The 14,143-nt window shown below is 38.5% G+C and overlaps 1 protein-coding gene across 3 annotated transcripts in view; it reads right to left on the bottom strand.

Moving 5' to 3' along the window:
* The window catches only part of JAK2 (Janus kinase 2), a 160,557-nt gene that overhangs the window by 67,215 nt on the left and 79,199 nt on the right, over positions 1 to 14,143 (bottom strand). For all 3 annotated transcript variants that reach the window (XM_038401856.2, XM_043515095.1, XM_043515094.1), the window contains exons 3-5: positions 7,948 to 8,071; positions 6,296 to 6,413; positions 5,612 to 5,757 (exon numbers count right to left, since the gene is read on the bottom strand). In XM_038401856.2, the coding sequence (XP_038257784.1) occupies positions 5,612 to 5,757; positions 6,296 to 6,413; positions 7,948 to 8,071 (388 nt within the window). The remainder of the gene's footprint in view (positions 1 to 5,611; positions 5,758 to 6,295; positions 6,414 to 7,947; positions 8,072 to 14,143) is intronic.

The raw sequence follows: 14,143 nt of genomic DNA, 5'->3' as shown, positions 1-14,143 counted from the left end.
GGGAGACCAGAACTGCACACAGTATTCCAGATAAGGTCTCACCAGGTGCCTTGTATAATGGTACTAACACCTCCTTATCTCTACTGGAAATACCTCAGCTGATGCATCCCAGGCCACATTAGCTTTTTTCACGGCGATATCACATTGGCGGCTCATAGTCATTCTGTAGTCAATCAATACTCCAAGGTCCTTCTCCTCCTCCATTACTTCTAATTGATGTGTCCCCATCTTATAACTAAAATTCTTGTTATTAATCTCTAAACGCATGACCTTACACCTCTCACTATTAAATTTCATCCTATTACTGGTTTCAGAGTAGCAGCCGTGTTAGTCTGTATTCGCAAAAAGAAAAGGAGTACTTGTGGCACCTTAGAGACTAACAAATTTATTAGAGCATAAGCTTTCGTGAGCTGAAGTGAGCTGTAGCTCACGAAAGCTTATGCTCTAATAAATTTGTTAGTCTCTAAGGTGCCACAAGTACTCCTTTTCTTTTTTCATCCTATTACTATTACTCCAGTTTACAAGGTCATCCAGATCCTCCTGTATGATTTCCTGGTCCTTCTCTAAATTGGCAATACCTCCCAGCTTTGTATCATCTGCAAACTTTATTAGCACACTCCCACTTTTTGTGCCAAGGTCAGTAATAAAAAGATTAAATAAGATTGGTCCCAAAACTGATCCCTGAGGAACTCCACTGGTAACCTCCCTCCAGTCTGACAGTTCACCTTTCAATATGATGGCTGTAGTCTCCCATTTAACCAATTCCTTATCCACCTTTCAATTTTCATTTTGATCCCCATCTTTTCCAATTTAACTAATAATTCCCCATGTGGCACGGTATCAAATGTCTTACTGAAATTGAGGTAAATTAGATGCACTGCATTTCCTTTGTCTAAAAAAATCTGTTACTTTCTCAAAGAAGGAGATCAGGTTGGTTTGGCACAATCTACCTTTTGTAAAACCATGTTGTATTTTGTCCCAACTACCATTGACCTCAATGTCCTTAACTACTTTCTCCTTCAAAAAATTTTCCAAGACCTTGCATACTACAGATGTCAAACTAACATGCCTGTAGTTACCCCAATCACTTTTTTCCTTTCTTAAAAATGGCAATTATGTTAGCAATTCTCCTTTCATACGGTACAACCCCTGAGTTTACAGATTCATTAAAAATTCTTGCTAATGGGCGTGCCAATTCCTTTAATATTCTTGGATGAAGATTATCTGGGCCCCCGATTTAGTCCCATTAAGCTGTTCGAGTTTTGCTTTTACCTCAGATATGGTAATATCTGCCTCCATATCCTTGTTCCCATTTGTCATCCTACCATTATCCCCAAGATCCTTATTAGCCTTATTAAAGACTGTGGCAAAGTATTTGTTTAGATATTGGGCCATGCCTAGATTATCTTTAACCTCCACTCCATCCTCAGTGTTTAGCAGTCCCGCTTCTTCTTTCTTTGTTTTCTTCTTATTTATACGGTTATAGAACCTTTTACTGTTGGTTTTAATTCCCTTTGCAAGGTCCAACTCCACTTGACTTTTAGCCTTTCTCACTTTATCCCTACATATTCTGACCTCAATAAGGTAGCTTTCCTTGCTGATCCCTCCCATCTTTCACTCCCTGTATGCTTTCTTCTTTTTCTTAATCACTTCTCTGAGATGCTTGCTCATCCAGCTTGGTCTACAACTCCTGCCTATGAATTTTTTCCTGTTTCTTGGGATGCAGGCTTCCGATAGCTTCTGCAGCTTTGACTTGAAGTAATCCCAGGCCTCCTCTACCTTTAGATCCATAAATTCTTCAGTCCAATCCACTTCCCTAACTAATTTCCTTAATTTTTGAAAGTCAGCCCTTTAGAAATCAAAAACCCTAGTCGCAGATTTATTTTTGTTTATCCTTCCATTTAGTTTGAACTGAATTAGCTCATAATCACTTGAACCAAGATTGTCCCCTACAACCATTTCTTCTATGAGGTCCTCACTACTCACCAAAACCAAATCTAAAATGGCATCCTTTCTAGTCGGTTCAGCAACTACTTGATGAAGGAATCCATTAGCTATCGCATCTAGGAAAATCTGAGCCCTATTGTTATTACAAGCACTCGTCCTCCCATCTATATCTGGGAAGTTAAAGTCTCCCACGATCACATAGTTTCCATTAGTATTTACTTTATTAAAAACATTAAAGAGGGCTCTATCCATATCCAAATTAGATCCCGGCAGTCTATAGCACACCCCAAGCACTAGTGAGGCTCTAGTAGTTTTCTTCCCCAATGTGATTTTTGCCCAGAGGTGTTCTTTCTTAACCATTCCATCGCTTCTTATTTCTTTACATTCTACCTCATCACTGATATACAATGCTACTCTACCACCTTTACTTCTGTCTTCCCTAAACAGCACATACCCTTCAATAGCTGTAGTCCAGTCATGACTACTATTCCACCATGTTTCTGTTATCCCTGTAATATCTGGTTTCACTTCATGCACCAGTAGCTCTAGTTCATCTGTTTTGTTACCTAGACTCCTCGCATTGGTGTACAAACATCTTAATTTTTGCTGTTTGGCCTCGCTCACATTCTGTAGCCGATTAGGCACGGACATTCTACAGCCAGTATGACCTATTAGACTGGTATCCACACTGCCCTTCCTCCTTATATACATTCTCCTACCCACAGCTGTAACCTTTCTTACTTTGTTTTCTTCCCTCTCAATGCTAAAATTCAGCGTGGAGACTACCTGGACATCTCCCAACCATCTCCCCCAAATTCCTAGTTTAAAGCTCTCTTAATCAGTTGTGCCAGCCTCCATCCTAGAAGTCTATTTCTTTCCCTACTCAGATGAAGTCCATCCCGAGAGAACTGTCCTCTGTCCATGAATGCCTCCCAGTGGACATACATCCCAAAGCCCTCCTTATAGCACCACTGCCTGAGCTATCTGTTGATAGTCATAATCTAGTCACAGCTTTGTTGCCCTTCTCTAGGAACAGGCAGAATCCCACTAAAGATCACCTGAGCCTCGATTTCCTTAAGTGTCTTCCCCAGCCTGGCATAGTTTCCCTTGATACGTTCCAGCGAGAATCTACCGGTATTATTTGTTCCCACATGAAGGACAATCAGTGGATTCTTTCCCGCTCCCTTTAGGATCCTTTTCAACCTCGCGTCCACATCCCGTATCTTAGCACCTGGAAGACATACACCCTTCTATTCTCTGGATCAGTTCTGGTTACAGGCCTGTCTATTCTTCTCAGTAACGAGTCCCCAATCACATAGACCTGCCTTTTCCTGGTGACGGTGCGATTCTCCAGTCTATCTCCTGTTCCCTCTGGCTGCAAGTTCTTTCCATTCCTATTCTCCCTTGTAATCCTCTTCAACCCATCCTGTATCATCCTGGGGCTCATATTTGGTGTAGTCTCCATTGACTCTTCCCCTTTTCCTATAGGACTGACCGCTCTTTTCTTCCTTGCCCTTCCACCTTCAGCGTCTACCTGCTGAGCCCCTTCTTCATTTTCCAACTCTGCAAACCTATTCTTGAGCTCTATTTCTCCTTCACTAGCCCGTCTTTTCCTTTGCCAGGTTCTCTTAGTCACATGCTTCCACTGTCCATTTTCTTCATCCAGCAGTCTCCCATCAGAGTTCTTCAGTCCTGCTTCCATCTGCAAGTCTGAGCTTTTCCCTTCAGCTGCCTCATGTCTTTGCTCCATAATCCGCTCGAACCCCCTTGTAAACTCAACCAGACTTTCCACCTGCATCTCCAATCCTCGGATCTTTTCTTCCGCCAGCTCTATCAGACGGCACTTCATGCAGACGAAACTCTTTCCAGGTACCCCCTCCAGGATCATGTACATACCGCAGCTTCCACATCCCGTCATCCTCATTGTGTCTTCCACTACATGGGTCACGCCCACTGCTGCCTCTGTATCTGTCATAGCCTTCCCACCTAAATCCTGTTAATCTGGGAAACACAAACCACACCACAATACCACCAACCACAGCAAAAACAAACCCCCAACGAGCACCACAATACAAACTCCCCTTTCGAACGCCCCTTTCAAACTCCCGTTTACAGCTCTGTGTGCTGGCTGCTGTGCCGCTACAGCTGTCTGTTGTAGCAGAGGGGACTTGCTTAGCTGCAGGACCAGCCAAGGAAGAAGGAAACTGGCTATGGACTACAGGGAGATACTTCAGGATTTGGAGGAAAAGCCTAGACTCTTTAGAGGACTCTGACGTAAGCTCATAGAATGTTCAAGAGCGGTAAGGGACATGAGGCAGGGAAATGCATATACACAGGTTATTGTTGTGCCGAGATCTGTATACTTCTTGTGCTAGCAAAAGTAAAGAGAGTGATTCATTTTTGGAAACCTTACAAAGCCTGTGTGTCTGTTTGGTTCAATTATCACACACGCCTGAAGAGGTAACTGTAAACCCAGAGCTCACTCAAGGTCAGAGCTCTGAGGAATCATAGAAGATTAGGTTTGGAAGAGACCTCAGGTGGTCATCTAGTCCAACCCCCTGCTCAAAGCAGGAACGGTGTGCTTAAGCTACTGGGGAGTCTTGGAGCCTGTGGCAGCTAGGCTGCAAGGTCCCATTTCTGTGAAGGGATAACCAACAGACAGCCTGTGCCCAGAAAGTGTGTCGGGGCAGTTCTGCAGCCTACTCACACCAAAGGAAGCTTAAGAGCACATAGGCCCAGTGTGCGAGGCTCAAACACAGTAGTTGGTGACCATCCAGACAGTAGGAGTCATACCAGAGCTTTGTGACACAAATACATGCATAACAAAAGAGAGACAACCACATTCTTTAGGACCTAATAATGTTGCAAGGTTGTGTGAAATTTAAGTCTTTCATACTTCAGAAGTGCTCTGTTAAAACAAAGAACATTAAAAAAAATTACTTATTCTTCCTGACTTCCCCCTGGAAGCTCAAAATTACAATGTGTTTGAACATATGTTTGCCTTCAGTTGCACATGCACTTTAGTTATTATTTTAAGATTGTTTATAGGTGAAGTGATTCTTTGGATTAAAAGAGCATAGACAAATATATATCATGTGGAAAATAAAGTTAATAGTTACATGGACTTTTCAGATATAAAAAGAAAAAAGTTTTTGAAACCGAAAAACTGCAGACAGATGGGAAGTTCTAGAGCAGCGGTTCCCAAATTATGGTCCATGCACCACCAGCAGCCCACAAAACACTTGCCAGAGGTCCACAGAGAACTGGTCACATAGTGTTGATTCCTCCTTGTTTCCAACTGCTAAATTTCATTAAAAGACAGCTAAAAATACATTAATTACTTTGCTAATGTTTTCTGTATAAGCAATGGCTAAAGTTGCAACAAGGATGTTCAAATTGCTAATGGAAAGGGTAGTCGTCCATACAATTACAAAGGTAAGAGGAGGTGGTCATGAGATAATCTCTCTACTAAGCTAAAGTCAACACTATAAATACGTTTGGGAATCTCTGCTCTGGAACAAATCTGTTGCCAAAAATCGTGTGTCTGTCAAGGTACTAATGCTTGGGTTACATGAAAGAGAAAGGCAGAGTGAGAAAACAGTAAACTAATGAGTTATCCTTTTACTGTATGTAAAAGAAACATTGTTCTGAAGTAAGGAATTACCTGACTGAATTGTAGATAGCTAGAGGAGTTTGGTCCTTTTCTTTGGCCACTCTCATCATATCAAGAACAGCCATTCCAAGGCATTCTTCCTGTGTTTCATGAGTAACAGGCACCTTTACCCATCCATGCACAAAATCATCTCGCCACTGAGAGAGAAAAGAGCACAAGCAATCAGACTGAAAATTTACCTCATCATGATCTCTCTTATAACATTTTTTTTTTTACTGAACATTTTTGTGACTCAATTCTTCTGTACCCAGAACTCAGTGAATCTGTATACTGGTTGCCAGCTACTCTTCACCCCGTGGCAACCCAGCTCTTTAAAGGTTTGTTATCAGCTTATTGCTGAAGTCCCACAAGGTCTGTTCATATATGGTGTGGTCCTATATTTCCAAGCCTGCTCTTCTCAAAAAATGGAGCTGATCCTTGCTGAGGCGGCATCATAGTCCTTCATACCTTCTCTCACAACATGGACCCACTGGGTTTTCATTCTCTCTTACTGCAGAGGCACGGTATAGCCCCGAGTTTCATCTGCATATTTAAGACTGGCCTCAGAGAAAGTAAGTCAAGATTTGTGGGTTATTTCTGTGGGATATCATACACATTCTACGTTTGGATGATGGTGGCAAAGAGGTTTAAAAAAAAAAAAAAAACAAAGAACAGTCAATCAACTGAAAGTCATACCTGAGCAAACAGATAAGACATGACAAGGTCATCAACAACAGGGCTCTCTGCACCTCGGGAAACACCATAACGATATGCTCTGCTACTGCCATTACAATACCAGTGAGGAAAATAAAACCTGTTGAGGAACATACACACTGTATAGTTAGGCAAATATCAACAAAATTAAAGGCTATATCTGCTGAAAAAGACCACACATCTTAAATACTATCACTTGGTAAAGTTAAGATTTCTTTTTATGTACAACTCCCTGTAGCAAGATCCTTGGTCCTCTACAAACCTCGAGAAGATACAATGAAATATAACTCCTTGCGTTATTATAACAATGCCCAAGGAAGACAAGATTATTCTATGCCTAAGCGAACAACCATTACGCGATCCCAAAGAAAACACTCTGGTTATCATGCCATTCACTTTAATGCAAAGAGGTAACAGCGTAGCGATTAGTAAAGTGGTTCTTGTAGAAGTGACACCTGGTTGCTGCAAACATTGTAACTGCTCCCAGTGTGACTAAATCATATCTTAGATTACTCAAAGAAATGTTTGGAACTAGGAGCAGCACTATAAAATTAATGTAACTGCAGAAAAAAAAGCTGTATTCTAATCCAACTAATATATCACTAACAAAACTACTAGCTTTAAATTCTGATTCCTGAATCTCTTTTGCTCATAATATACCATAAAAAACCCAAAACAAACTGCTTGATTTTTTTGATACTGTACCTGGTTGATCTTACTTTTCCTTGTATGGATGACATTAGTGGAGAATGAACAAAACACTCTAAAAAGAGGTAAGATTTTCAGAGTAGCTTTGCTGACCACAACCACATTTTAAATTGGAATTAGCAATATAGTTGAGTATTCTGCTGTGCATCCGTGCAGTCTGGTAGTCATTCTTATCTTACTCTTATAATAGAATGGGGAACAAACTAACAGATGCACACAGCAGAAATTTCAATAAAATAATTTCAGTCTACCAGCATAGGGCAAAGTAAGCCATTAAGAGGACATTTTGCATTTCAATTTGCAATTAATTAACCAAAGGGACACCCATGCTACCTTATGCATTTCAAGGAAATAAAAGACTTTTCAGCAGGAAAAATTGTAGATGCACAGCTCAAAAAGTTCACTTTCAAAAAAGAGATTTTGTTCATTTGATAGATACAAATTCTGCTGTAGATGTCCTGATGATTGGATGAGATAACTGAATTATATCTATAAATCAGCCTTTTAGTCACTGAAGGACTTTTTACATTTTAGAACTTCTAGTAATTATATTAGCATCATAACTCAAAAACACAAATCCACGAACAAGAAATTTGGCTCGTTAGTTGATCATTTATCACAAACAAACAAATAATAAATTGGAACTTCCTGTACTTTCAGTACCTTTTTGTTTTTTTAACCTGAAGAGGCAAGTATAGCTATCTCCAATACAAAGGCACAAATGATACAATTGATTATTCAATTTACTCAATCCAACATATTTTGTATGCTTCTTATCAAGTACCTAATAGTTCATATGGAGACTATAATTCAGTTACATTTTACATTATATTGTTTGCTACTGCTTTGTTATTTAGCTTTTTGCATTAAATATGAAAAATAAATCACAGTTCTTTTTTTAGGTGTTATCTGAGTGGTCATGCTACCTTATTCGGTAGAGTAAGTTGAGCCTGGTTGATTCTTCTACGTGGAAGATGTGATTTGGAGGATACCAAATTCTCTCTGTTTCATTCATTAGTGCAAATGTGTTATGGTACACAGGCATGATACCTAGTAAAGCAACAGAAAAACAAATGCTTATTGAGAAGTTCCTTATTATGCAGATCACTTTTTTTTAGTAGAAAGAAAACACACCCTGGTAAAAAATGGTGGACTGATAGTATCTGAGAGTCTTGTTAACTGATTTTACATAGCACTGGTAGGTCACAGTTTCACTGCAAGTTTCTGCATGCTGCAGTTTATTTTCTGCCTCAGTATCATCTCATTGTTTCTTTATGCTCCTGCTCTGCCTACTGTACCCACCTGCTGTTGTCTCTCACTTTATATCCAGGGCTTGTCTACACATGAAAATTAATCTGGACTATGGTAGGGTGTGAATTTAAAGCAGGTTAACTATTCCTGATTAACTTCATGTGTTCCTTAGGCCAGGTCTACACTACCACTTACTTTGCTATAACTTGCGTCGCTCGGGGGGGGGGGGGGTGAATAAGTCACCCATCTGAGTGACGTACATTACACTGAACTAAGTGCTGGTGTGGCAGAGCTTCTCCTGCCAACATAGCTATCGCCTCTTGTGGGAGATGGATTTATTATGCCGACAAGTGAGCTCTCTTCCGTTGCACAGAGCGTCTTCACCAAAGGAACTACAGCAGCACAGCTGAGTTGGTGCAACTGCACCAATATAGCATTTCTAGTGGAGACTAACCCTTACTCCGATTAGCTTAATCCCATGGAGCTAAACAGGAAGAGCTATTCTGGAATAACACCCTGGACAGACACACTCTTAGATAATAAGGTTTTCAGGGCAAAGACCATCTCCATATGGCTGTACAGTATCTAGCAGAGTGCACTGTATGTGCTACCAGAATAATAAATAATAGTACTTTGTTTTAATTTTTTCTTGTGTTTTTTCAAAAATTGAACAGACTAATGCATTAGTTTTATACCATTAGGTTTAAAGAAGAATTAAAAGCAGAACAACATAAAGAGAATCACCATGACTATTAAGTCCACCTTCCTACCCATTCCAGGATTCCAGGTATTAATAAGACTGTACTAAGACTTATCAATTTAGCAGGACATAGAGGAAGGAAGCTTAGGGCAACTGAGCAGAACAAAAAGGGAATGCTTCTGTGACATAGGGAATGTCTCTCATTGCAGGACCAGTCATGTTCAAAGAAAGCTGACCTGAAAGGGGGGGGGGGGGCGGGAAGAGAGAGAAAAGAGACAGACAGACAGGCTCGCTCCACGATTCGGCAGTGAAGTCAGAAGACTGATTTCTTGTTTGAATAACTAAAAATATTTTCTAACAAACATAAAAACATGCTTGATATGAGAATTTTATTGGTAAGTGTCGGTAAACATTGATTTCACAGTACACACACAAACTGATGAAAAAATATTTCTATTGATAATAATCGAAATTTACCAGGGTGACCAGATAGCAAGAGTGAAAAAGAAGGACACTTTTCAGGAGCATATATAAGACAAAGCCCCTAATATTGGGACCTCTTGTCACCTTAAAAATTATAGATAGGCAGTGTAAGAAAGATGCTGCTTGAGAACTGACTATAGTCAAAATCCAATGATTAAACTTTGAATTAGGCTTCTTACAAATGAACTCGCGAATGAATGGGAAAAAATATAGGATTTGTTGATTTCAGGATATTTACTTTGTACATTTTAACACATGATGTGAAACACTGTATTTTTAATGGTTTATAAGGCTTAAAAATTTTGATTCTCAATATGTCATTAAAAGTTATTTGATCATCTCAATCTCCCACAACTGTGAAAATGAAAACTGATAAAAATTGAAAAAAAAAATGCTTAAAAATAAGCTCCCCAATCCTCTTTCCCATAAAACAGGGAAAACTAACCAAGACAATGATTCAGCCAAGTACTTGAGCATGTCTAAATTAGCATGTGACTAGTCCCACTGTGTAATTTTCAGTGGGACTACTCCAATACTTAAAGTTACTATGTCTAAGGCCCAAATCCTGCAAGTTGCTCTTCCTCAAGGATCTCTATCCCTGTGCAGAGCCCCATTTATTTGGGACCATAGTCCCCAAGTCTGTAAGTGCATCCACATCAGCAAAACCTTAGGTTTAGTATTTTTATTTTACTTTTTTTTTTTAAAAAAAAAAACCCAACCAGTTACTGCCATTAGCTCTTAAATCCTCAACAGTCCCAATTTAAAACCAGAACTGCTCAAAACATTGTTTTGTTGGAATTTGCCAAAGTGGTGAAATCACAATGCTTTGAAGAAGGTTCAATTTTGGTGAAGCTCCACTAGCAAAGCTTGCCTATCTGACAGGCTGCTGACTAGTCTGGGCTTCCAGGTTCTGCAGCCCTGGAGCAGCACACAAGGAGGACCATCACAGACCTAGGACTCCATTCCCTCTGGTGGAGAATTTTCAAGTTTTGACTTGCATTCCTAATTGTAACAAAACCAATTTGTAAAATAACAAAATCCTCCATGAAACAGAATTGCCTTTTCCTGCCCTGCTCTACTTAAAAAACTTCCAGTTAGAAAGGGGTAAATACAGAGGATCAGGATCTACATCTCATTCTCCTTTCCCTGCTTCCTATTTTGGAGCCCTCTCATTCAAATATATCATCACATACAAAAAGGCCAGGATTTGTCAGAGCCATTTAGTGGGAACACAAAAATTAAGAGACTGGAAGAAACACAGTAAGGGCTTATAACTGAGCATGGGAAACCGCAAAGAAACACTAGAAACTATCAATAAACTAGCCAAAGGAATAAATGTAGATTGTCAAATCACTTTGTACTGCAGCCATGCAATTAAAACAGTAATTTGATAATGTTCTCTGTCTTTTACTATTAGGTTCTGATATGCTGCCACAACGAAGATTAGAATGCAAGTATTCTAAGTATATCACATTCAATTCTGTAATATTATGCAAAGCTGGCATATTCCAAAACCTGTGTGTTTTAGCTTGCATAATACAAGGAAAATACAAACAAGTTATATTGACAAGGATTGTGAGAGTGCTGGAGAGAGGTAAGGGGTTCACCCTTTTACAGAGCCCCATCTGGTCTTCAAGGAAATGGCACCAGCACTGGCCTTGAGTCCATTCCCCCAGCCACAGGTGGATATATTTACTGAGCAGAAGGCTAAATGGGTCAGCTTGACTCAGGATAAACACTTGAACAAGTATTTTGATACCTGAGGTTTATTAGTAGCCTTGCAACACGCAATAGGTCAAATGATTTGCAAAAAAGATACATAAAAAACCCACAATTTTTAGCCGCTGCTTGAAAATTCTTAGTAACTGACTAGAAACACTTTTTTTTTTAAAGTTGTTCCTCAAAAGTATCATTTGATGAACATGCCAAAATAGAGACAACCACCAACTAATAAGGAAGGTGCAACTATTCTACTAGGACAGACATGTTCAATGACTGGCAGAGAAATAAGATAAAACAAAAAAGCAGAGCTTGCAGAAACAAAGAAATAGCTGAGAGAATAAGGATGATCGCTTGTATCATTTGTTATGTTTAACAAAGTGTAAGTCACAGATCATTTGATATGACATAAGTGGTGCACGTACATAACAAAATTAACTGCATTACATAGAGATGATCAGGGTGGATTTGATTTAAATTAAATTGACTTAAATCATGATTTAAATCACTACTCAGGAAGACTATTTAATCATGGATTTCTACATAAAAGTGCATTCTTGTTGGTTGTTATAATCTTAATACATATCCTTACAACTCAGAGATAGATGTAGGTTTCATTTTTAGAATGTACACACTCTACATTTTAAAGTGACTTATTTTGAAAACTTTTCAGATTAGTTTTACAGCTATATCAGAAAATGAATGATTGTTTGGTTATTTCATTTACCAAAGGTAATTGAAGCAGATATTTATGAAGTCATTGGGAGGTGAACTATCTCCAATTCAACAGGTTAATCATTAATATTTGGAGGATTTTCTTGCCATGCTGTAGGAGAACATCACCAGAAAGACATTTAAATTGTTTTATTTAACTAAGACATTATGTATTCTGGATTTTTTTTTCAACAGCAAACATATAATATTTTAATGAAACAAGCATATGAATTTTTGAATTTAGTTAAACATTCAAATTTTTTAAAATCAGGTTTGTTTTTGTTAAAATTGTTTTTAACTAAAATAGTTAAATGAAATATTTTTTAAAAAAAAATATTAAAATCGACTATGTAAGCCAGGTCAACATGAAAAATGTAAAATATTGGCTTCTGCAGCTAACTCAGTCGTCTTCACCTTCATTTTCCTGTTTGTTCATAATCTGGAAAAGAAAAACAAGCTTTCCTTCTTTTTCAGGTCCCAAACAATTTCTCAATTTGGAATGAATTAGTCCAAAGGAAGAAAATATTGTTCCTACACCGGCAGAAGAAGCTACTGCTGTTAAAAGTGAGATCATCACTTCAACTGTCTCTGAATCCAAGTGCTTTAGTGACTTCCACCAGTTCACTGGTGTGACTTTCTTTAAAACCTCATCAGCAAACACATATTTCTTGAATGGTTCTCATTCCCAAACTGGGTCTCTTTTATGGCCAGCTGCCATTATAGGTTTTCCCTTCTAGTGAGAGACGGTATGGTAGATCTCAAATCAATGAAGGCTACACTCAGAAAGACCTCAAGACTTCTGGAATATGCTGCTCAGTTTCACTTCTGTTTCTACTGCCTGTCCCTCCCTTCTCACATTTATCTCCAGACTTCTTCTCCTTGTCCAGATCTATTCCGCCCCCAACAATCTTCTATTCATTAAACTTTTTGAAACTTTGCATTTTTAGAGAGGTAAGGGATTGACTCTGTGTACACAAATTTGCAGAGGGACAATAGGATTGAGGTCTGTTATTTCTCACTTCTATATATTATTTATTTAAAAACATTTTTGCTGTTAACAACCATGTTATCTCTGAAGACACAAATCCACAGCTGGAGAACTGCAAAACTAAGCATCTCTGATGGGATCTTCTAAACTGAGCACTGAATCCCAATGGCTAGATAGAAAGATTAACCTAAATAATCTATACAGAAGCCCCTGGAACCCCATAAGATTGGGTCTCTAATCCATGAACTACTGGAACTAATTTACAAAACTTTTCTTAAACATTACATGAATATATTGTCTCATATTATAGAATTAGAATTTAAAATCCCTATTCCATGATGAGATATCTTTGAGCTATAATGTATCTTAATTAAAACTATCTTTAGATAAAATGCTTTTTGAGGAAAAAATCCTATCAAAAAATCCAATTTAAATTTTAAAAATCCAATTTTTTTTTAAATAATTGATTTTTATCCACCCTGTAGATGATATACCAGTCTATGACAAATACAAGTATTAATAGTTATTACTGCAAGAATGTCATGTTTAGGACCAAAAAAAAAAAGTGTGTAGAACAGTAGGAAAGAACCTATTTGAAGCTGCGAGTCTGAGATGAGGAGGAAAAAGGTTTACACTGATATATCACATGTAATTAAGTTTAACGTTTCCCATTAAGGGAAAATAATCAGAGTGAACTACAGTACATGGATGATGAAAAAACTTCGAAGTCACAAGAACTGAAGATTTAATTAATGGGGAAGCAGGGTTTACAAAGATTTGTACTTACTACGCTTTAAAACGCATTTGCTACAAGAGCAGTGAAATGGAATAAATGAAAAAGTATGTAAATATATAAGTGGCTAATATACATGGGCCATTCCCAGTGGTGTGGAGACAACTGCAGACCTTATGTTTGGATCCAAAGTATGCAGGAAGAGGTGGAAGTGCTAAGAAATCAGTATGCCATGAAGGAGAGAAAACTGGCTCTCTCTCGAAGCAATCCAGGAGTACTAATTAGCCTTCCTCCACCAGAGTCATCTAAAATTCTAACAGGTCAATAAATATGATCTCATGGGAGTGTTCTGCTAAGGTAAAACAAAACGTGTTAAATCTAGAATAGCTTGTTAGGATGAAGAAAGACACAAACAACTGGTGAAAATGTTTTTTGTCCCTGTCTTTTGAATGTTATTTTGAGAACATTCTACATCAATCATATTACACAATGTTGTACTCCTCACTGTTCTGCATGTGGAGAGAAACCAAATAA

The sequence above is a fragment of the Dermochelys coriacea genome, chromosome 5 (assembly GCF_009764565.3).
Source record: "Dermochelys coriacea isolate rDerCor1 chromosome 5, rDerCor1.pri.v4, whole genome shotgun sequence".
In the NCBI taxonomy this organism is placed as follows: domain Eukaryota; kingdom Metazoa; phylum Chordata; order Testudines; family Dermochelyidae; genus Dermochelys; species Dermochelys coriacea.
The sequence above is the reverse complement of the archived record's forward strand: the minus strand, read 5'-3'. Positions and strand labels throughout refer to the sequence as shown.